The 24815-nt window shown below is 35.1% G+C and overlaps 1 protein-coding gene across 1 annotated transcript in view; it reads left to right on the top strand.

Annotated features, from left to right (window-relative positions):
- SLC4A4 (solute carrier family 4 member 4) overlaps positions 1–24815 on the top strand; it is a 350270-nt gene that overhangs the window by 220279 nt on the left and 105176 nt on the right. Inside the window, 2 exon segments of the mRNA XM_051964746.1 lie at positions 6220–6377; positions 21881–21968. Of these exon segments, the coding sequence (XP_051820706.1) occupies positions 6220–6377; positions 21881–21968 (246 nt within the window).

Genomic DNA, 24815 nt, shown 5'->3' with positions numbered 1-24815 from the left:
AATAGTATCTTTTTTATCCTCACAACTATCTAGAAAGATTGGCACAATTATCATTCCCATTGTACAGATAAGAAACTGAGGCAAGCAGAAATTAAATGATTTGACTATAGTCACACAACTAGTAAATATTTAAGGCTAGATGTGAACTCATATCTTCCTGATTCTGGATCTAGTGTTTTATCCTTTCTGTTCCTCTTGTGTGATTGTTGTTCATAATTTCTCATAGATTCCCCCTAGAGGAGTCCACTCAATATGCTGGGGTGTGTGTGTGTGTAAATCGTCCATAATTTTTTTTATTGTTTGAATATCAAATGAAATACATAACTGATAATCTTTTGATGTGACTAGTACACCTACTACAAATAGAAACATGAGCTTGTTTTGAAAGACTCAAAAGCTTTTAGATTTCAATTTTGACCTAGAAGAGACACTGGACTTCACTGAGTCTAACCTTTTTATTTTACAGATATGGAAACTGAGGTTCAGTGAAGTTATTTACTTAAGTGAAAAAATAATCTGAAATACATATAAAATTGAAGAGTGTGGTAGGTTGGTGCTTTTTAAACTAGGTCAGTTGAAATGTCTTCCTATTTAGGAAATCCAAATGAATAAATTGTATTAATATTATATTTGGCATAATAGCCCTTTGCAAATGTGCTGCTTTGCCTAATTATTTACATTCATGGTGATAAGATGGCTATATTTGGAAGAGGAGATTAGAAAGTCAATTTTTAGGCTTCTAGGGAATGCTTTTCATTTGAAGTTGTGTTTCTTAAGGAGTAAATTCAAATTAAAAATTGTTCAATATGAACAGTAATAGAAACTCTCAGCATCTTACTTGGCTAAAACGGGTTCTTATGGTCCTTCACACTGGGCTTCTTTAATCGGACCCACACCCCATGGAATTAGCAGAACCTGGTGACTTCCTAAATATAAAGTACCAAAGACATAATAAATAATTAAATAGACCAATTGTATATTTTGCAAGCTTGTTGTGAAGTAACCTTCCTTTCTACTCTATTAGCATAAGTTTTCAAGTTTTATGCTAGTCTTTAGTCAGGAGACTTTGTGTGGACACACCTACGACTTCATAATAGCCTAAACAAGAGAAAGAGAATACTTTAAAAAGTATTTTAAAAGAATATTTGAGAACTAATTATAGCTAGGATCTCATTTCCCTGCCTCCCTCCCTTCCTCCTTTCTTCCCTCTCTCCCTCCTTCCCTCCCTTCCTTCCTTCCTTCCTTCCTTCCTTCCTTCCTTCCTTCCTTCCTTCCTTCCTTCCTTCCTTCCTTCCTTCCTTCCTTCCTTTTTTCCTTCCTTCCTTCCTTTTTTCCTTCCTTCCTTCCTTTTTTCCTTCCTTTTCTTCTTATTCTTGTTCTTCCTCCTCCTCTTTCTCCTTCTCCTCCTCCATGTTCTCCTCTCCTCCTTTTTGTCTTCTGGTTCCTCCTTCTCAGAAGCCAACCATATAGTTCTAAAGAAAGAAGTGAAAGCCATTTGATATAAATCTCTGACACCAAAAAGTCCCTGGAGGTTAAAACTTGATTAATAACAAATAGATGGGTCAGAGCTGTTTCTGAGCATCCTTGGGGCCCAAGCGATTGGTCCCACAAGGGCTATTTCTTTATCCTTCTGATCAGTTGACATGACTGGTATACATCTGAATGATAATCCTTGACTTTCCTCACTAAAGCATCTTTGGGTTGAGATATATTACTTTAAGTATAATCCTGGGGGTCAATGGGAAAAAACAAGAGAATGTGGGAAAGGGGAATGGAAGTTATGCCCTAGTGATATTTCTTGGTAAACTTGGAAAACTCTTCTAGATGTTATAGAATGGAAGATCTTAACCTTTTGTGCATCTTTTATCCCTTGCAATCAAAAAGTAAAGCCTGTGGACTTCTGAGAATAGTATTTTTTAAGGCAGAAAATAAAATACATATGATTATAAAGGAAATAGGTTTTTTTCATTTTTAAGATTTTACTTATTTTAACCTGAACTTAAGAAATGAAACAAACATTTCCATAACATAGTAGTATAGAAAAAAGGTGATTGTACATGAAATTGAAAATCTATTATATATAACATTATTTTAAAATATATAATAAAGCTATCATGTAACTTTTTTTTCTTCCCTTTGCAGCTCTTACTCTGCCATTAGACACAAATGTGTGTGTGTGTGTGTGTGTGTGTGTGTGTGTGTGTGTGTGTGTGTAACCATTCTATACATACTTCTATTTATCAGGTTTTTTTTTTCTTTTGGATATAGATAGTATCTTTTTCCACATTAATTTTGTAGTTAATTTGGGTAGTTATAATAGTCAAAATGATTTAGCCACTCACAATTGTTCTTAAAACTATCATCTTTTTTCCTGATCTTTCCTAATTAACACTTTAAACAAATCTCATGGCTTTCTCGAACACTTACAGTGTGACATTATACCTTATTGCTGCTTTCTAATTGTTGATTTTCCAACAAACAAACTGTGCTCTCCCCTCCTCTTCACTCCCATCTCCAGATATGTGAAATGCATAGGTACTACAATAGATTTATCTTCTGCTGCAGAAGGAAGCAAGTTCTCATCAGAGAAATTGTTAGCTGTCTACTAGTCCCATGAAGATTATGAGCCTTTTAGGTGAGTTTAGAGAATAAGTAAGATATAGAACAAGATATAGAATAAGATATAGAAGGCAGCTTGGTGTCTCAGTGGACAGAGTGCTGGACCTGAAGCAAAGAAGACTGATCTTTGTGAGTTAAAGTCACTTCACTCTGTTTGCCTCAGTTTCCTCATCTATCAAATGAGCTGGAGAAGGAAATGGCAAACCACTCCAGTATCTTTGCCAAGAAAATCCCAAATGGGGTCATGGAGAATTAAACATGCTGAAAAATGACTGAAAAAAATTGGACATAGGATATTTAATATAGCTATCAGAGTAGAATGAATACTTTCTAGAATTAAAGAAAAATAATCTTGCTATAGATTCTCTATGTTTGAAAGGAATAGAAATAGGCTAACATCAGGGATGTGTTGCTAAGTATTTAACAACCTGTTTTCAAATTTTATACACACACACACGTACATACATGTACACATGATGCCCTTTATTTTTTTGCTGATGCAATTGGGGTTAAGTGATTTGCCCAAAATCACACAGCCAGGAAGTGTTAAGTGTCTGAGGCCAAATTTGAACTCAGGTCCTCTTGACTTTCAGGGCTGGTGCTCTATCCACTATACCAACTAGCTGCCCCTACACAATGCCCTTTTAAGTTTAATCTGTTTCTTCCCATTTTCCCATCACCTTCTTACATCTAGACAATCAATCAAATAATAAATCTCTAATGTTCTATAAATATTATGAGCCTAATAGATGGGTTTAGTGAATAAATTCTTACTCATTTGTTGTCTGTAAGCAAGAGGAAATCATTAGGATATAACAAAGGGAGAAACAAGCAAATGAAGAGAAGACAGAAGAATAGAAGAGACAGAAAAATAATTAAAATATCTGATGATACAGAATATATTTATTGACTTGGAAAATAAATGTATATTCAGATAAGGTTGTGGGGCATTGAGACCAAGTGGTATGAGAGTAAGTCTAGAATGGAGACAAAAAAAGGATTGGATTTGGAGTCAAGGGCCACAGATTCAAATGTCAACTCTGCCATTTGCTAATTGTGTGACTTTGGGCAAAGGCATTTTAACTTTCTGGGCCTACGTTTCCTCATCTATAGAAGGAAAGAGTTGGACTAAATCAGTTTAAGGTCCTCTTCTACCTCAAAAGTTACTATTTTAGAATCTGAGGATTATCTAGAGAAAGTGAAGCAAAAGGAGGCAACTGAAGGTGTAAGTTATAGGAAAATTATAAAAAAATTTTTTTCAAATTCATTTAAAATTTTTTTCATTTTGAGGGGATGTAATATTCTCTTGTTGGGGTTTTCTTGGGGTCTCTGGAGGCAGCCTTCGTTTCAGTTCAGTAATCCCACATGAGTACAGTCAGTACAGACCTTTATTGTCTCCTTTCCTGATCTTGTCTCCTTTCCTGCGGCCCAATTGGCTTTCTTATAATCCAGATCCTTTATTGTCTCCTTCCTGGAGCTGAGCAGCTTTTTGGAGAGCCTTTCAGTCTGGCCTTAGTTGCTAGAGCTTGAGCTCCCACCTTCCTTTTCTGGCTTCTGAATCTCTACAACTGAATCCTGTCTGAGGCTCCTAGCTTATATATGCTCTCTTATCAAAGGTGTGAATCTTGTAGCACTGTAGTAAGTACTAAGTACATGTACTGAATTAGAGAACTGTTAAGCACCATGCTAAATTAGATAACTATTGTCTCTATCAATTCCACTGACTTAGCATCTTGTTTCAAGTTCTGGCCCATAACAAGGGGACAATAACATTTTTTTATTTTAAAAATTATTTTCTTAATTTATGGAATAAAACAAGCATTTTCATAACATAATATAAAAGATGATTGCACATTTCTTTTTTCTCTTCCCCCCCATCATTTTATAAAGGCCTATTCATAATGGTGAAAATAATTGTGCGTCTAGCTACCTAATTTTCAGTAATAAGACAACACTTATAGCCAGATGTATTAATTACTCATCATTTACAATTACTTCTTTAGAAAGAGATCTTGTGGATTTTTCAATATCTTTATCCTGTTTTTAAAAAATAAGGGAACAAAAAAAAGGGAGGAAGAAATTTACACGATAACTTAATTACATATTTAAACAGAATAGCAAGTCGTACATAATATATTTGTAGTTTTACATGAAAAAATATTCTTCAGTCTGCACTCAAAGTTCATCATCTCTCTCTCAGGAGGTAGAATTTTTTTTTATCATGAGTCCTTGGGAATTATCTTAGATCATTGCCTTAATCAGAGTACCTAAATGTTTCAAATTAATAATTGTTACAATATTGCAATTACCATATACAAAATTTTCCTGATTGTATTCATATCATTTTGTATCTGTTTATGTAAGTCTTCTCAGATTTATCTGAAAGAATTCTCATCATCATTTCTTACAGCACTATTGTATTCTATCAATTTATATGCTACAAATTATTCAATCATTTCCCAATTGATAGGCATCCTCTCAGTTTCTGTTTCTTTGCACCATAAAAAGCTGCTATAAATATTTTTGAACAAATAAATCCTTTTCCTTTTTTGTAATCTCTTTGGATACAAACCTAGTTGTGGTGTCACTGGGTCAAAAGGTATACACGCTTTTGTACCCTTTGGGAAAAGTTCCACATTGTTCTCCAGAATGGTTAGATCATTTTACAACTCTATCAACAGTGTGTTGTTAGTGTACCTATTTTTCCACATGCTCTGTGGCACTTTTCATTGTCCTTTTGTGTCATATTAGCCAATCTGATAGGTGTGAGATGAGTCATTATAATTTGTAGCGATGTAGAGACTTTTTTCAAGTGATAGCTTTGATTTCTTCTTCCAAAAACTACCTATTTGACCACTTATCAATTGGGGAATTGCTCTTTATATAGTGTTTCAATAAATCAATCATTAAACATTTATTAAGTGCCTATTATATACCAAGCGTTGTGCTAGGGATAAAAAAAAAAAGAGGCAAAAGATAGTCCTGCCCTCTAGGAACTTACAATCTCTGTCTCTCTCTCCTCATGTATACTCTCCATGTATTGATAGCTAGACAGACAGACAGACAGATAGATATAGATATAGTTAGGCTTATAAAGCATGATACATAGATAGGTAGATAGACAGATGGTCTCATTTGAGCCTTACAATAATCCTATGAGATAGATTCTCTTATTATTCCCAGTTTGCAGAAGAGAAAACTGAAATGAAGAGAGGGGAAATGCCTTGCCTTAGAGTCATGTAGTAGAAAGTATCTGAGGCAAGATTCAAACTCATTTTCCTGACTTCCAACACTGGCACTTTATATGTAAGGCAACCTAGCTTCCAAAAAACCCAAAACAAAACCAAGCCATAAATACACAGAAATATAGATAGAAAGATAACATGAGATGAAAGGGATAGTATTGGATAGGATAGGATTGGATAGATGTGATGGGATCACATAGGATAGGACCAGGTAGATCAAAATAGGCTAGGATAAAACAGATGGAAGTACAAGGGGCTACATGCCTTCACTTTGTGTCCATGGAAGTAAGGCTATATTTCATCATGTTTTCCATCCTGGAGCTGTGACCTGTGCTTTCTGGCTCTCCCTGTACAGCTAAAGAACAAGTTCATGAAGAAACTTCCCCGTGATGCAGAAGCCTCCAATGTTCTGGTCGGGGAGGTGGACTTCCTGGAGAGCCCTTTCATTGCCTTTGTTCGATTACAGCAGGCTGTCATGCTGGGTGCCCTGACCGAGGTTCCAGTGCCCACACGGTAAGAGATGGTCCCCGTCTAGCTGGAATCCTCCAAAACAGACTTCCTTCCAGCAAACAACCAACCAAGTAACTAATAAATAAATGGTTATTGCCTGAGGCACATATCATCTGTTGGACTTCTGTGTCTTCTGGACACAGATGGATATGGGATCTGAAATAAGGGATGACCAAAGCTGCTTCACATGGTTTTGACACTTCATGAGAACTAAACCAAACCATGGAAAGACAATTAAGCTATTTTCTCAGATTAGTTCTAGAATCAGGAAGATCTGAGGTGTAATAGGGTGATAAATGAATCAGAATCCCCATTCTCAGTGAGCTTATCATTTTGTAGGAGTTGAGATGTAAAAGTTCCTAATTATAATTACAAAATACAGAGGGAGACTTGGTGGTATAGTGGATAGACATCCTTGAGCTAGCAAGCCTTGGGTTTAGGTCCTGTTTCTGACGCATACTGGCTGTATGACTCTGGATACACAGAGTTAATCTCCTAGGGTTTGAGACTATGGCAGAGAAGGAAGGGGCTAATCTGCACTGTCCAGAGACTGTCCTTAATCAAGAATTCCCTATAGCATGAAATCCAGATCCAGTTCTTAACTCTCTCCCATGGGAGCTTAAAATATAATGAAGTGCTTTTATAGCAGAATAAAAAGGCAGTTGTTCTAAGAGCTTGTATTCAGAGACAGACCAATACCACTTAGGTTTATATTTTGAACACCACACATTTAGAGAAATCTGATTTTATGGATATGGAAGCTCTCTCCTTTGATGAAGAACACAACTCCTTCTATTTTGGATTGCTGGTAAGTATTTTTGTTGTTTTAGAGAATGCAGAGAAAACATTTTTAAAAATATGTGTTTAAAAAAATCACAACTATTTGATTTACCAATAACATGAGCTACATGTGCTGGAGTAAAGTAATTTCTCAGCCAATCTCTGTTTTTCTCTTGTCAGTGATTCCTCACTGTTCTGGGAAATATGGCTGAAGGTGCTCTGCCAGTCAGGGTCAATGACAGGAACCCCAACTGGTTTAATAGGGTGAGCCAAGAAATCCAAGAACACATCATTCAATTACCAAAGAGCTATTTGTAGACCATTCTGGGCCTTGAATGGTCATTTTTCCTCCCAGGAAATGGCCTTATCCATTGGCTGTCCTTTGAACTAGCTTGAGCTATAATCACCAAATTGGGGGCCTCATTAGCTGACTTTCCTGAGCAATGCAGGGCCATCTGTAATAACTGCATTCTGCAAAATCCAATAAAAGAAATCCCACAAGGTCTGGAGGGCTTATCATGATGGACTGTCTCAGTCTTCAGCCATTCATTTTATTTAATTTATTTTTCTTCCTGATCATCATTATACAAAGATAAAAATGAAGCAGCTCCTCCCAGGAGCATTACAGGAAATGATGAATAGGTAGGAAAGGAAGGGAGAGAAAAGAGGGAAGGGGAAGTTTCTTTTTTTTTTTTTTTTTAATTTTTTATTTAATAATTACATTATATTGACACTCGTTTCTGTTCCGATTTTTTTCCCCCTCCCTCCCTCCACCCCCTCCCCTAGATGGCAAGCAGTCCTTTATATGTTGGATATGTTGCAGTATATCCTAGATACAATATATGTTTGCAGAACCGAACAGTTCTCTTGTTGCGTAGGGAGAATTGGATTCAGAAGGTATAAATAATCCGGGAAGAAAAACAAAAATGCAGATAGTTTACATTCGTTTCCCAGTGTTCTTTCTTTGGGTGTAGCTGCTTTTGTCCGTCATTTATCAATTGAAACTCAGGTCTCTTTGTCAGAGAAATCCACTTCCATCAAAATATGTCCTCATACAATATCGTTGTCGAAGTGTATAATGATCTCCTGGTTCTGCTCATTTCACTTAGCATCAGTTCATGTAAGTCTTGCCAGTCCTCTCTGTATTCATCCTGCTGGTCATTTCTTACAGAACAATAATATTCCATAACATTCATATACCACAATTTACCCAGCCATTTTCCAATTGATGGGCATCCATTCATTTTCCAGTTTCTAGCCACTACAAACAGGGCTGCTACAAACATTTTGGCACATACAGGTCCCTTTCCCTTCTTTAGTATTTCTTTGGGATATAAGCCCAATAGAAACACTGCTGGATCAAAGGGTATGCACAATTTGATAATTTTTTGGGCATAATTCCAGATTGCTCTCCAGAATGGTTGGATTCGTTCACAACTCCACCAACAATGCATTAGTGTCCCAGTTTTCCCGCATCCCCTCCAACATTCATCATTATTTTTTCCTGTCATCTTAGCCAATCTGACAGGTGTGTAGTGGTATCTCAGAGTTGTCTTAATTTGCATTTCTCTGATCAATAATGATTTGGAACACTCTTTCATATGAGTGGTAATAGTTTCAATCTCATCCTCTGAAAATTGTCTGTTCATATCCTTTGACCATTTATCAATTGGAGAATGGCTTGGTTTCTTATAAATTTGAGTCAGTTCTCTATATATTTTGGAAATGAGGCCTTTATCAGAACCTTTAACTGTGAAAATGTTTTCCCAGTTTGTTGCTTCCCTTCTAATCTTGTTTGCATTAGTTTTATTTGTACAAAAGCTTTTTAATTTGATGTAATCGAAATTTTCTATTCTGTGATCAGTAATGGTCTCTAGTTCATCTTTGGTCACAAATTTCTTTCTCCTCCACAAGTCTGAGAGATAAACTATTCTATGTTCCTCTAATTTATTTATAGTCTCGTTCTTTATGCCTAGGTCATAGACCCATTTTGATCTTATCTTGGTATATGGTGTTAAGTGTGGGTCCATGCCTAATTTCTGCCATACTAATTTCCAATTATCCAGCAGTTTTTATCAAATAATGAATTCTTTTCCCAGAAGTTAGGGGCTTTGGGTTTGTCAAACACTAGATTGCTATAATTGACTATTCTGTCTTGTGAGCCTAGCCTTTTCCACTGATCCACTAATCTATTTCTTAGCCAATACCAAATGGTTTTGGTGACTGCTGCTTTATAATATAATTTTAGATCAGGTACAGCTAGGCCACCTTCATTGGATTTTTTTTTTCATTAATTCCCTTGAGATTCTCGACTTTTTATTGTTCCATATGAATTTTGTTGTTATTTTTTCTAGATCAATAAAATATTTTCTTGGAAGTCTGATTGGTATAGCACTAAATAAATAGATTAGTTTAGGGAGTATTGTCATCTTTATTATGTTCGCTCGGCCGATCCAGGAGCACTTAATATTTTTCCAATTATTTAAGTCTGACTTTATTTGTGTGGAGACTTTTTTATAATTTTGCTCATATAATTCCTGACTTTCCTTTGGTAGATAGATTCCCAAATATTTTATGGTATCAACAGTTATTCTGAATGGAATTTCTCTTTGTATCTCTTGCTGTTGGGTTTTGTTGGTGATGTATAAAAATGCTGAGGATTTATGGGGATTTATTTTGTAGCCAGCTACTTTGCTAAAATTATGAATTATTTCCAATAGCTTTTTGGTAGAATCTCTGGGGTTCTCTAGGTATACCATCATATCATCTGCAAAGAGGAAGGGGAAGTTTCAGGCGGAAAAAATGAGAAGTGTTTTTGGAAGGGCAAATAATTTTTCTTGGTACTTTTAAAAGGAATTCATATGCATTTTCTAGTTCCCTAGACTTTCATTCCAGAGAGAGCAAGTATCCTTAGTAAATTCAGGAAGATAGGATGAATGTAAGAGTTTCATTATCTTTCACTATTCCCTTTAGGGTAGATAGCACAGATGTTCTCCCCTCCTCCTTGGCCCCATCTTCCCATCTGCCACATTCAAAGCTTCCCTGTAAGCATGAACCAGGGCTGAAAAAGATCTTATAATAACAATAACTCTTATTGCTATTATTATTATAATAAGAGTTAACACTTAAATAATCTCAATTTATCTCCCAACTGCTAGTATCTTCCTTTTCAAACTCCCTTGGATTTAATGATGTTGCATAATTATATATATTAGTTATATATATGTATATATATATATACACATACACATATATAATAATTATAGATGTTGGTATATGTATGTATATGTATGTATGCTAAGCTAATATATTGCTAAAGGACACTAGCTGGTACAGTAAGCAGAGTACTGGACCTGGAATCAGAGAGATTCATCTTCCTGAGTTCATATCTGCCTTCAAACATTTATTAGCTGTGTGACTCTAGGCAAGTCACTTGCTCTTATTTGCCTCAGTTTCCTCATCATCATTGGAGGAGGAAATGGAAAACTACTCTAGTATCTTTGCTAAGAAAACACCCATTGGGGTCATGAAGAGTTAGGTACAATTGAAATGACTGAATAACAATAAAAATGTTAAATTTTTCACAGTAATAACAAAATTGCCTCACTAAACTTCTTCTTTATCTTTACTCTGATTCTACCTTTGTAACACTGCTCCTCTGGCTTTACTTTCTTTTCTTCAGTCTTGACTCTATAGATTAGTTAATTTACTTTTGAATCTCTTTTTTGGGTATAGAGTAGAATTTATCTTCTGGACCTCTCAAGATCATCTAATGAAACCTAGGGACACATTCTCAGAAAAGGCTTTGAAATAACTGAATTTGGAATGCTAAATTTTAGTTTGAAGCTAATGAAAATAAAGATGTAATTTTTCCCATCCATAAAATTTATCTGCAAACCCCTAAAGTTAAAACAAAAGCCATTAATCTAGAGCTATAGGGATCTCTTTGGTCATCTGATTCACCCTCTTCAGGCACAAAGATGAAAGAATTTGCCTAATATCATGCAGATAGTCACAGATTGAGAATTTATTCCATGCTCTTCTCACTGCTGACATATTCCAGTATGTAGCCATTATTTTAAAATAGTTTATTATCTTTAAATATATTTGTTTTTATTATTAAAATATTTTTAATGAATCATGTTTATTTGTTTTCTAAAAATTTTTAAGTACTGTGCTTGATTTTAGAGAAGATAGGAAAATATTTAGGATATGGACACTGTCTTCTCAGACCTGAGCTGTATGTGTGTGTATACATATGAGAGGTAGACAGAGACAGAGACAGAGACATCAAGAGAAATAAAGAAAAAAATGAGGGGAAGGGACAGGGGGGAGAGAGGAGGGAGGAAAGGAGGGAGGGAGAGGAGTATTGAGATATATATATAATACACAAATATAAAATAACAAAAATGAAGATCATGAGGTAAAAAGTGTCATTTGTGAATTGAAGAAGGAAAAAAAAAACGTTTTTGCTTGGTGGATCAAGGAGTTGCCTTTGAGTCTCTAAGAATAAGTAGGATTTTCTCTGTTTATAACCTGTAATATACCTATTTATTTGTATATGGTCTCTCCCATTAGTAAGTAAGTTTATTGAGGATAAGGACTGGTTTTGCCTTTCTTTATATTCCTAGTGCATTGCACAGGACTTGATTAATGCTAGTTTACTATTGTTGACTGATTTTAGCAAGTGAAGCTGGATAGAGAACATTAGAGATAGAAGGACAAATATAAGCAGTGGCTGAGACCAAGGTAAATACCATTTAAGTAGTAAAGCCACAGAGTAATCATGTGTAAGGGAGATGGGTAAACTAAGGCTAGAAAGTTCTTTTATACAAGAAGTGCTAGATTGTAGAAAGGCTTGAATGTCAGACTAGGTTTATAGGCAATAGAAACTCACTGAAGGGTAATTAATTTGCAGGTAGCAAAAAGAAGATTGGAAATGAGAGAGTTTGGTCTCTGAGAGATATTTCAGAGCTTACACAATAATACTAAGCCCCGATAAGAATAAGGAAGGAGAAGGAATACGAGACACTGCCCAGTTTGAATTGATCTCTTGATAATTGATGTGATGTGAAAGGTGGGAGATATAAAGTCAGGAATAACAGTCTGGTTGATCAGGGAATGGTGATGCCCTTATAGAATAAGAAACTCAGAAGGAGGAGTCCATTTAAGGGGAAAGATGAATTCTGTTTGTAGACATAAGACTATTGCTTTGAAAGCTTGTCTTTACTATCCCCTGTTGTAGGTAAAATATATTTCAGAGCTGAGATGTGTGTGAATGTTGAAGATAGAAAAAGCCTCAGACTAACCTGAAATTGTTGAACAACGAAGGGAAGGAAACAGGCATTTATTAAATACCTACTATATGCCATATACTGTGCTAAGTGCTTTACAATTGTCTCATTTGATCTTCACAACAACCTTGGGAGGAAGCTGAGGTAGACAGGAATTAAGTGACTTGCCCAGTCACAAAGCTAGATAGATGTCTGAGGGAAAACTTGAACTCACTTCTTTCTGACTCTACTGTCACCTAGTTGCCTATAAGAATGGAAATGATGATGATAGTGATGATGATGAAGATAATGAAGATGAGGAAGAGAATAATGGGAAAAATCATAAGGATTTGGGGGGTTATGAAGTTCTTGATCTTCAAGTTATATATAAACATGGGGTAGTGAGTCTGCATTATGTGTGGTCCATCCCATTTATATTCCTTTCTAGGTTGAAGAGCTAATTATATCCTGGTGTAATCAGCTTTAGATGTGAAACTTTAAACTTGATTGGGGGATAAGGTCTTTTGACAGAGACTTCTTGAACAAAATCTGTAGGCAGTAATAAATCTAGCTGGAGCTTATTTCTAGTTGTAAATAAATAAGACTCCAGTAACAAAAGCAATCCTTTTTATCCATCCATAGCTGTCATCTTGGGCTGTGGCCTTCTGGCCCCACAGATCTGATGTTTACTCTTAATTTGCTAACAAAGAGAAAACTTCTGGTTAAAAATAAGATTTGCTCACTGACATAAAACAGCTTGGATCCCAAACCATGATTAGTGCATGATCAAAGCAGAGTTTGGCAGAATATATTGTATTGTAAAAATCAAACGTCCTTTTAGACTTGTGAGGTGAAAAAGCTCAGTAGAGGGAACTTGAATTCAGTTATCTAACCCTATTAATTTTCCCTAATTCTCCCATTTCCCTTTTTTTATTATTTTCCTCAATTTGGAGCACTTTATAATCTGTACTCAGTTCTCAATTTGGAGCACTCTGCTGCTGCAGAGTTAGGTATTCCAACTTGCTTTATGGACAGCAACACTCCCCTTCTGTATTCAATTAAGCACCTACTAAGGGCAGCTAAGTGATACCCTATTGAGCCTGGAGTCAGGATGACTCATGTTCCAGAGTTCAAATGCAACCTCAGATATGTACAAGCTATGTGATCCTGGGCAGTCACTTCACTCTGTGTGCCTCAGTTTCCTCCTCTGCGTGCCTCGGTTTCCTCCTCTGCCAAATGAGCCGGAGAAAGAAAGGGCAAATCACTTCAATATCTTTGCCAAGAAAACTCCAAATGGGGTTTTCTGTTGGACACAAATGAAAAAGGACAAAATAACAATAAAATGACTTCTATAAGCTAAGCTTAATCAAGGAACTTATAGTCAAATGGGGGAAACAGCAAGCAAACAAAACCATAACAAACAAGCTACATAGAGGATAAATAAAAATTAATTGAGAGAGGGAAAGCCCTGAAATTAAGAGGGGTTAGGGAAGACGATCTGTAGAAAGTAGGATTTTGATTTGGACTTAGAGGAAGTTGAGGAAGTCAATAAGTGAAGCCAAGGAGAGAAGAAAAATTCCAAGAATGGAGGGACAGCCAGGGAAAGTGTCTGGAGATGAGAGATAAAGGGTCTTGTTCATGGATCACTCAGGAAGTCAGGGTCAGTATATTAAAGAATATATGTTGAGATGTAAGGTGTAAGAAGACTGGAAAAATAAGAGGAGACTGCGTTATAAAAGGCTTTGAATGCCAAATAGAGCATTTTGTGTTTGATCCTGAAGGGGATAAATTATCCCTGGAGTTTAGTGAATATTCCAAGGAATTGATTCTATAAATTGCTTCCAATTAGAATGGGAAGCAGGAAAAAATGAATTCACTTAAAGGACATGTCATTTCTTTTTTTGTCTTTACAATTCTAATTAAAGAGGGGACTGACTTCTAATATGTCATAGGGTCATAGAATTAGACCTGGAAGGGACTTTCGTAATTATTTCATTTTACAGATCAGGAAATTAAGTCCTGGAGAAAAGAAATGACTCATTGAAAATTACATAATGAAGAAATGGAATGCAAACTTGGTCTTCTGATTATATATCAAGAGTGTTTTCTGTTATAATATAACCTCCTTTTAAATTTCACACTGGTCAAGAAATGGAGGTTAGCTTTTTCTTATTTAGAATATTTCTTCATGATAGTGTCACTCAAATTGACTTATTGCTATTATGGAGAATCAGTTAATCATGTTTAATTTATCCAATGTTCTGAATGTGTTATACTACCCACATATACACACACATAGCACTTATTATGTGCCGGGCACTGTTATTATCTCATTTCATCTTCACAACAATTCTGAGAGGTAGGTACTATTGTTATGCTCTTTTTGTAGATGAGAAAACTAGGGCAAAAGTTGTGATTTGCTTAGGACCACTCAGTTCTTCCACTGTGCCACCTAGCTCACCCAGGTTCACATATACACATATGTGTATCTCTATTCACATGTCCCATATCATGCTTAACACCACTGGCTATACTCATTGTCAATGTGAAAGGATTATTTAGTATAGTGGGATATTTAACACAAAGAATTCTCTTTCTCTCTTTCTATATATCTACATATAATATATTATATTTTGTTATGCATATTTTATTTATAATTTATTTTATACACAAATTGTATTATTTATTATATACACACTAAATATTATACACATAATAATACATTTATCATACACACTATTTATACATATATGTATACATGTATATATACAAATGCACATATTACATATATATATACATATAATTTTTCATGGTAAAGAGATTGATTTTTTTATCTATTTTTGTATCCAGTATATTTGTCACATAGAGGACACTTAATAATTGCTTGTTGACATAGTGACAAACTGATTGCCTCATGTAGATACTAGAGAATACTTGTTCTTGCACTGCCGATATTGATTGGAACTTTAATGAATATATTTTTACCAAGATGAGGTGCTTACCCTGGGTTATTTAGCACAAAAGATGCATTAAGATAGCAGTAGCTCACATCTAAATAGTATTTTAAAGTTTGTAAAATGCTTTACATATCTAGGTGAAAAAGCTCAGTAGAGGGAACTTGAATTCAGTTATCTAACCCTATTAATTTTCCCTAATTCTCCCATTTCCCTTTTTTTTTTATTATTTTCCTCAATTTGGAGCACTTTATAATCTGTACTCAGTTCTCAATTTGGAGCACTCTGCTGCTGCAGAGTTAGGTATTCCAACTTGCTTTATGGACAGCAACACTCCCCTTCTGTATTCAATTAAGCACCTACTAAGGGCAGCTAAGTGATACCCTATTGAGCCTGGAGTCAGGATGACTCATGTTCCAGAGTTCAAATGCAACCTCAGATATGTACAAGCTATGTGATCCTGGGCAGTCACTTCACTTTGTGTGCCTCAGTTTCTTCCTCTGCCAAATGAGCCGGAGAAAGAAAGGGCAAATCACTTCAATATCTTTGCCAAGAAAACTCCAAATGGGGTTTTCTGTTGGACACAAATGAAAAAGGACAAAATAACAATAAAATGACTTCTATAAGCTAAGCTTAATCAAGGAACTTATAGTCAAATGGGGGAAACAGCAAGCAAACAAAACCATAACAAACAAGCTACATAGAGGATAAATAAAAATGAATTGAGAGAGGGAAAGCCCTGAAATTAAGAGGGGTTAGGGAAGACGACCTGTAGAAAGTAGGATTTTGATTTGGACTTAGAGGAAGTTGAGGAAGTCAATAAGTGAAGCCAAGGAGAGAAGAAAAATTCCAAGAATGGAGGGACAGCCAGGGAAAGTGTCTGGAGATGAGAGATAAAGGGTCTTGTTCATGGATCACTCAGGAAGTCAGGGTCAGTATATTAAAGAATATATGTTGAGGTGTAAGGTGTAAGAAGACTGGAAAAATAAGAGGAGACTGCGTTATAAAAGGCTTTGAATGCCAAATAGAGCATTTTGTGTTTGATCCTGAAGGGGATAAATTATCCCTGGAGTTTAGTGAATATTCCAAGGAATTGATTCTATAAATTGCTTCCAATTAGAATGGGAAGCAGGAAAAAATGAATTCACTTAAAGGACATGTCATTTCTTTTTTTGTCTTTACAATTCTAATTAAAGAGGGGACTGACTTCTAATATGTCATAGGGTCATAGAATTAGACCTGGAAGGGACTTTCGTAATTATTTCATTTTACAGATCAGGAAATTAAGTCCTGGAGAAAAGAAATGACTCATTGAAAATTACATAATGAAGAAATGGAATGCAAACTTGGTCTTCTGATTATATATCAAGAGTGTTTTCTGTTATAATATAACCTCCTTTTAAATTTCACACTGGTCAAGAAATGGAGGTTAGCTTTTTCTTATTTAGAATATTTCTTCATGATAGTGTCACTCAAATTGACTTATTGCTATTATGGAGAATCAGTTAATCATGTTTAATTTATCCAATGTTCTGAATGTGTTATACTACCCACATATACACACACATAGCACTTATTATGTGCTGGGCACTGTTATTATCTCATTTCATCTTCACAACAATTCTGAGAGGTAGGTACTATTGTTATGCTCTTTTTGTAGATGAGAAAACTAGGGCAAAAGTTGTGATTTGCTTAGGACCACTCAGTTCTTCCACTGTGCCACCTAGCTCACCCAGGTTCACATATACACATATGTGTATCTCTATTCACATGTCCCATATCATGCTTAACACCACTGGCTATACTCATTGTCAATGTGAAAGGATTATTTAGTATAGTGGGATATTTAACACAAAGAATTCTCTTTCTCTCTTTCTATATATCTACATATAATATATTATATTTTGTTATGCATATTTTATTTATAATTTATTTTATACACAAATTGTATTATTTATTATATACACACTAAATATTATACACATAATAATACATTTATCATACACACTATTTATACATATATGTATACATGTATATATACAAATGCACATATTACATATATATATATATATACATATAATTTTTCATGGTAAAGAGATTGATTTTTTTATCTATTTTTGTATCCAGTATATTTGTCACATAGAGGACACTTAATAATTGCTTGTTGACATAGTGACAAACTGATTGCCTCATGTAGCCACTAGAGAATACTTGTTCTTGCACTGCCGATATTGATTGGAACTTTAATGAATATATTTTTACCAAGATGAGGTGCTTACCCTGGGTTATTTAGCACAAAAGATGCATTAAGATAGCAGTAGCTCACATCTAAATAGTATTTTAAAGTTTGTAAAATGCTTTACATATCTATGTGAATAAGGTTCTGTTGTGGGTGAATTTCATGTTTTATTTATTGCAGATTAGGGAGTTATATTGGGATCCATTAACAGGATATGAACTGGCAGATAAGAAGAAATCCATTTACAAAATGCATTAGGGAAAATGTCAGGTGCTACGCATATTTCCATTGCTGCACCACATCTGGCCCCTTTGTCCCTCCACTCCTGGTGACTTTCTTTTTTACCCCCTAAGCTGACAGCTGGCACCTTATGTTAGGTCACACGCCTTACAGCAATAGAAAGGATTTGAGAAACAAGACCAGTTCTGTTGATTATTTCTTAATGTGATACCTCTATTTCTTAAGTGGTTAAAAATATTATACTTGTGAACTATTCAAATCAATGCCCACTCACGTCAGGAAAAAAAAAATCGATCTGATTGTCAAGAGAAGCATTCTAGGTTTAATTTAGTTTTAGTGTTAGAAGTGCTAAAATTTGATTAAAATAATGACTTCCTTCATGCATGAACAAGCTTTTCCTCATGTTAGCTGCTATCGCCATTTCAACCATAGTGATAATACTGGAAAGTGAATCTGTGACTTCACAGGAGAGTTAAATTTTAAGTTCATACACAGGAGATAACTTTTTATAGCTTATCTTATTCTCAATGGACTTAACTTTCAAAGTCTATCTCATTTTTTCCCCTTTTTGGATTGGTCTTAATGGTAGTTCAGATTGGATGCTCTTGATTAAGCATAACTTCTAAGAAAGATAGGGATGCTTAATATTCTTGAGGTTATGGCCCCCTTTGGCCATCTTATGAAACTCGTGGACTTCTCTCACAATAGTGTCTTTAAATGCATGATATAAAAACAGTTTTACAAAAGAAGCTAACTATACTGAAATAATTATAAAATAATTTTTGAAAGTGATAATTGCTAACTTTGATTAGTTTTTTTAAAGTTTCCAAAGCACTTTACAAATACTACTGTGAGGTGAGTGTTGTTGTTATTATTATTCCTGTTTTAGAGTTAAAGAAACTGAAGTAGACAGAGACTATGACTTATTCATGATAAAGCTAGTAAGTGTCTGAGGCCAAATTTGCAGGTCAGCATTCTATTCACTGATCCACTGAGCTTTTTCTGGACTTCAACCCTTTTTCTAAGAGATCTCATTTAGTTTCAAGGTCTTCTCTTCTCCCTTCTCCCCTCAAGGACACTAAATGCCACAAGGAACCTTAGGAAAACCAGCGTTTTCTCTTTTTCCTTATTTCTTGGCCCTGACTATGAATCTAATGATTGGAATCCAGATATTATAGTTGTTATTTGAAGTCAGGGATGGGGCCACCATTATTGAAAGACAATTCCTTAGTTGAATTGGCATCCCAGATTCCCATTCACATCTCTTATTCTCTTAGTCTAGTCTCTGGCCCTATTTTGCTTTGATGTCAGGTCACAGTGGACAACTCAGCCATTCCAACAGCTCATGGCGAATAGTTTCTGATGTTTAAAAGGAAGGAGAAGTGATTTGTGTGGGAGCCATGCTCTTGTCTCTGTAGAGTTCAGACAGATTGATAACAACAGCAATTCTTTACACATGTCTATGACTGTGTATGTTATAATGACTGTATATGTTATAATGTCTGATACTCACAGTAGCTCTGTAAGATGTTAAGGTAGCTTTAGAAAAGGTCTCCAGACCTAGTTCTGCCATTTAAAGCTGATGAGTTCTTGAATAGATCACTTAACCTTGATGATTCTTTGTTTTCTTGTCTGTTAAAATAATACCCAGCCTTGCAAAACTATTGTGTTCCAAGTTTTTCTCTCTCCCTTCCTCCATCTCTTTCCCTAGACAGCAAGTAATCCAATATATGTTAACCATGTACAATTCTTCTATACATATTTCCACACTTATGCTATACAAGAAAAATCAGATCAAAAAGAAAAAAAAAGTGAGAAAAAAGCAAAAAAACAAAAAAAGAGTGAAAATACTATATTGTCATCCACAGTTAGTCCCCATAATCCTCTTTTCTGGATGCAGATGACTCCCTCACAAGTATTAGAATTTGCCTGATTGACTTCATTGTTGAAGAGCCATGTCCATCAGAGTTGAACATTGTATAATCGTGTTGTTGTAGTGTACAATGTTCTCTTGGTTCTACTCACTTCACTTAGTTTCAGTTCATGTAAGTTTCTCCAGGCTTTTCTGAAATCATCCTGCTGATTATTTCTTAAAGAACAATACTATTCTATAACATTCATATACCATTATTTATTTAGCCACTCTCTAATTGATGGATATCCACTCAGTTTCCAGTTTTTTTCCACTAGAAAAAGGGCTGCTGAGGTCATTACTTCTTATCAATATTCTTTTCTAGTTATAGGAATCAGGGCTGAAAGAGCCTTTCTTCTCACAGGCCAACCTCATTTTAGAGATGAGAAGATTGAAACAAAGGAACTTGCCCTATGGTGAACAGGTGATAAGCAGTGGAATTAGGATTCAAATCTAGGCTTGTGACTTCACATCCTTTAATTGCTTCATTGTATATCTCATGCTGTTTTATCTAGATATTCTCTAATGATAACAACTGATATCGAGCAGAAAGATTGAGAACATGTCTAAAAACTGAATTTATTTTTTCCTCTGTACCAGAGATTCTTAACCTTGAGTTCTTTTTAAATTTTTTTTACTAGTATCTTACTTTTCCAAATACATGCAAAGATAGTTTTCATCATTCAACTTTGCAAATCCTTGTGTTCCATATTTTTTCCCTCTCTCCCTTCTTCCCTTCTCCCCCCCCCCAAAACCAAGCAATCTGATATAGTTAACTCTGAGTTCTTAACCAAATACCTTTGTACCAACTGTCTACCATACCTGGACTACACTCTCTCCTCAGCTCATCTTCATCAAATTTCTTTTTTCCTCCAAGATGCAGCTCAGAAACTACTTTCCACCTGACCTTGTAAACTATAGTGCTCTTTTCCCCATAATTCCTTGCTATTAATTACTGAACATTTATTTGTGTTTATTGTGTTCATATATTTATTCTATACATACCATTAAATATACTTATTGTCTTCCTTATTTATATGTAAACCCCTCCCAAGAGGGTTTGTTCCATTCATTGTACTTGTATCCCCAGTGCCTGGCACATGCTCCAAAAAGGCTTGTTTATTGATTTACTAATTAAAGGTTTACAAAACACTTTGCTTATATCTTTTTTAATTCTCATAATAATTTTGTGAAATATTATAGGTTTTATATTTATATATTTAGGTTTTATAATCAACTTACAGATGATACAAGTGAAATCCATAGAGATACTCCTGATTTCTAGTCTAGTATTCTTTATGTAATTCTGTGCTTGCAACATCATGGTAAGATGTATCTAAATGGGAACTAGTTTATAGGCATTTAAAAAAAAAAAGTATTTCTGTTACACCATGCTATGTATATTATCTGGAAAATAAAGTTAGAAAGAACAATCAGCACATCCACAAAAGAATTTTGGCTCTCTGTGGATGATGGTTTATTTTGGTGTATTTATTCATCTTTGACAATCTCTCCTAGTTTTCTGTCTTGGTTTTGTTGTTAGCATAAAGTTCACTTAATATGTGACTAGTTTCTGTTGATGACTGAGCTCATCTCAGTAGAAACATTTCTCATAAACACATAAAAGATCATTTCTCACTGCCCATATTGGGTAAAGAAAAACCAAGGAAAGCTGAGACCCCTGAAGCCTCACTCAGGACTGTGCCTTCTAGGTTTTGTTTGTTTGGTTCTGAAAATTCATAAAAGCTTAGGGAATTGGACAAAAAGAGGAAAGTTTAAAAAGGAATGGTGAAATGATTCAGAAAGGCAATCCCTGTGAGACAACTTTAGATGCCTCCACTGTTAAGTTGGACTTTGCCCCAGAGTAAATCTTGCAGCCAATTTTCATGTTTCCCAACCATGAAATAAAATCATCTGTATGACACAAACATTGTCCTTACTTTAAAAAAAAATAGATGAGGATTTGGGCCTGGCCTTTTTTCTATACTGGCATAAATAAAGAGCTTTATGTTTTCTGTTTAATTTGAATTTAAAACATAGTATATTCTTCTGTATTCTAATCATTGCTTCTCTTTCTCTCTCGCTCTCTTTTTTTTTTCCCCAAACAGGTTCCTGTTCATTCTCTTAGGTCCTAAAGGGAAAGCAAAGTCTTACCATGAGATTGGCAGAGCCATTGCTACTTTGATGTCTGATGAGGTAGGAATTTTGGGATATAGGGAAGAAGGATATCACTGAGACAGCATGTGCTGCAGAAGAAGCTCTCATTTGGCAGTCAAAAGAACCTATGTTCATCTCCCAATTCTATCATTTCGAACTCATGTTATCTGGGAAGAATCAATCTCTCTGGGCCTTCATTTCCTATAAAGGAAAGAAATGTGCATTTGCATAGCACCTCCTATAACTAAGCACTAGGCTAAGTGAGTTTTACAAATATTACCTTACTTGATCAATAAAATGATCAGAATGGAATAGATGTACTGACATGTCTCTTCTACTTCTGGGATCTATGACTCCATAATCTGTGAGATTCTGAATACTAAATCGTTCAGATTTAAATAACATGCAATTGTTTATAAAAGATTTTCTTAGAACTACCAAATTAGGTAGATAGTCAGATTTATTAGCCCCATTTTATAGATTTTTTATAGATTCAGGAATACTAAATAATTTGATCATAGTTGCATAGCTATGGCATAACTCAGACTCAAAACTTAGCTTTTTGTGTCATAGCATTTAGAAGGAAGGGCTCTGAAAGATGATCTTGTCCAGCCCCCTTCTTTTAATCTAAGAAAACTGAAGACCAGAAAACAAATGTCACACATTTATACAAATTGTTGGTAAAAAAAAATAGTCAGGATTTAAATTCATGTTTCCTTGCCTCACTCAGTTCTATTTTTGCCACATTATACTGTAGATATAAAGACCGTTAGTCCATCTACTTTACCATTTTGTTTAACCCTGAGATGTGAGATTACTTTCTTATAACCTATACATACACACAAACACAAACACATACACACACACACACACAGAGAATTATTCTAATTTACTTTGTATAATTTATAATTTCTTGATCTTTGTTGTTGAGGTTCAGTCATTTCTGTCCAACCTTCCATGGCCTCATTTGGGGTTCTTGGCAAAGTCACTAGAGTGGTTTGCCATTTTCTCCTTCACATTTCTGATTAGCTGTATGACTCTGTCCAAGTCACTTACAGATGAAGAAACTGAGGCAAACATGGTGAAGTGACTTATCCAGGATCACACAGCTAGTAAGCAGCTGAGACCAGGTTTGAATTAAAAAAGATGAGTCTGCCTGACACTTTTACATAATAGGAAAAAGTCACAAATTGAACTCAATATTTGACATCCATTTATCAGACAAGACCATATTTTATTTTTATATCAGTTTTTAAATTTTTTGTTGCAATGACAATTCCTTTACTGCCTAAAATATTTTAATTTCTTAAGAGTTATTTGCCTACCTCAAATCTTTTTGCACATAAATTTTTGAAAAGCATAACTGAAGTAAATTAATATTTTTCTTCTTAATGCTTTTTTTTGGGAAACACACTTTTTCTGAGAAATTACTTACCCTGACTTCTCTATTATTCAGAAATGATTGGCCTAAGAGAAAACACCAAATGCAAATCCTTTTCTTATGTAGTCAAAAGTCATTGTTTTTTTTTTTTTTGGGGGGGGGTTTCTCACCTTCTAAGAGCCTGTTACTTTTCTTATAACATCTGTACAAAAATAGTGTGAATGAACAAGAGAAATCTTAGAATAATATAGCAGTTGCTATTGAACAACATTGAGAGTTTTGGAAATGACACAGATGTGGGAGTTGGAAATGGAAGCTGTTGGTCATCAAGATGTTATTCCATTGATTCCTATGTCAATCATGTTACACCTATTTCAAAGATGATAAAACTGAGACTGGGGATTTTAAGATCACCTAGGGAGTAGACAAGCTGCTCAAAGAGAGACAGTAAGTATTAGTAGAATGAGCCTTTGATGTGCAGTCAGAAGCCCTGAACCTTAGTTTCCCCATCTTTAAAATGGAAGGGTTATTTCTGAGACTATTCTAACTCAATTCTCTATATTTTATAATATTACCCCACAGGATGCTACTGTCATTTCTATGTAGTAACCATTCTATCTATATAGCCATTGTTTCCTAGCTTCTCTCTGCCTGATTGCTTAGTGTCTCAGTGCTTAGTGTCTCATGGTACTGCCCACTTCCTTCTGATTACTTTGAGATTCCACTGGGTGACATCCCATTATGTCCCGTAGGGACCCTCAAAAACCAGCTGATGGCCATCTGTACAGAAACATATTTGCCTTTTGGGTTCTGTTTTTCTCTTAAGGAGGACAGATTGGCATTATTACCATTCATTTTTATCTTTACTAAATTTTTCCATCATATAAAGACAGAAAATAGCTTTCCTGCTGAGGTGAAATATTGACATTCTGAAGAAGTTTGTGGTTTCGTCTCTTTTAATGGTTTCCTGTTTATTTGTTATTTGTTAGTCTGGGGAAGAAAAGGCTGAAAGGGTCACTTAATCCTTTGTTTCAAGAATACAGTTTCTTTAGAGTTTTAGTGCATTTTTAAGCTTCACCATCTTACAAATAGTAAATTCAAATTAAACCTCTACTAAGATTTTGGGGACATCCTGTATAGTCTGTGGATAACCAAAAATTGTTCTACTGAGGACTGAAAAAGTAGACTAATATAGCAGGAAGGACTTGGAGGAGCTGCAAGGAATAACTTCTTGGCTACAAAGTTATTACATAAATAAATGTGTTGCCAGTAGAAGTTATAAAATCTACTCCTTTGGAGGTCTTTATAAATGGAATTGGTAATATTATTGTTGTTGTGTAATTTCAGTCCCATCCAAATCTTCATTGCCACATTTGAGTTTTTCTTGGCAAAGATACTGGAATGATTTACCGTTTCCTTCTCTAGCTCATGGAACAAATGAGGAAACTGAGGCAAACAGTGTGAAGTGACATACCCAGATCACATAGCTTGTTTGATCTGAAGCC

This window comes from Antechinus flavipes, chromosome 6 (assembly GCF_016432865.1).
Source record: "Antechinus flavipes isolate AdamAnt ecotype Samford, QLD, Australia chromosome 6, AdamAnt_v2, whole genome shotgun sequence".
Taxonomy (NCBI): domain Eukaryota; kingdom Metazoa; phylum Chordata; class Mammalia; order Dasyuromorphia; family Dasyuridae; genus Antechinus; species Antechinus flavipes.
Note: the sequence above shows the minus strand (reverse complement) of the source record. Positions and strands in the feature narration are given on the sequence as shown.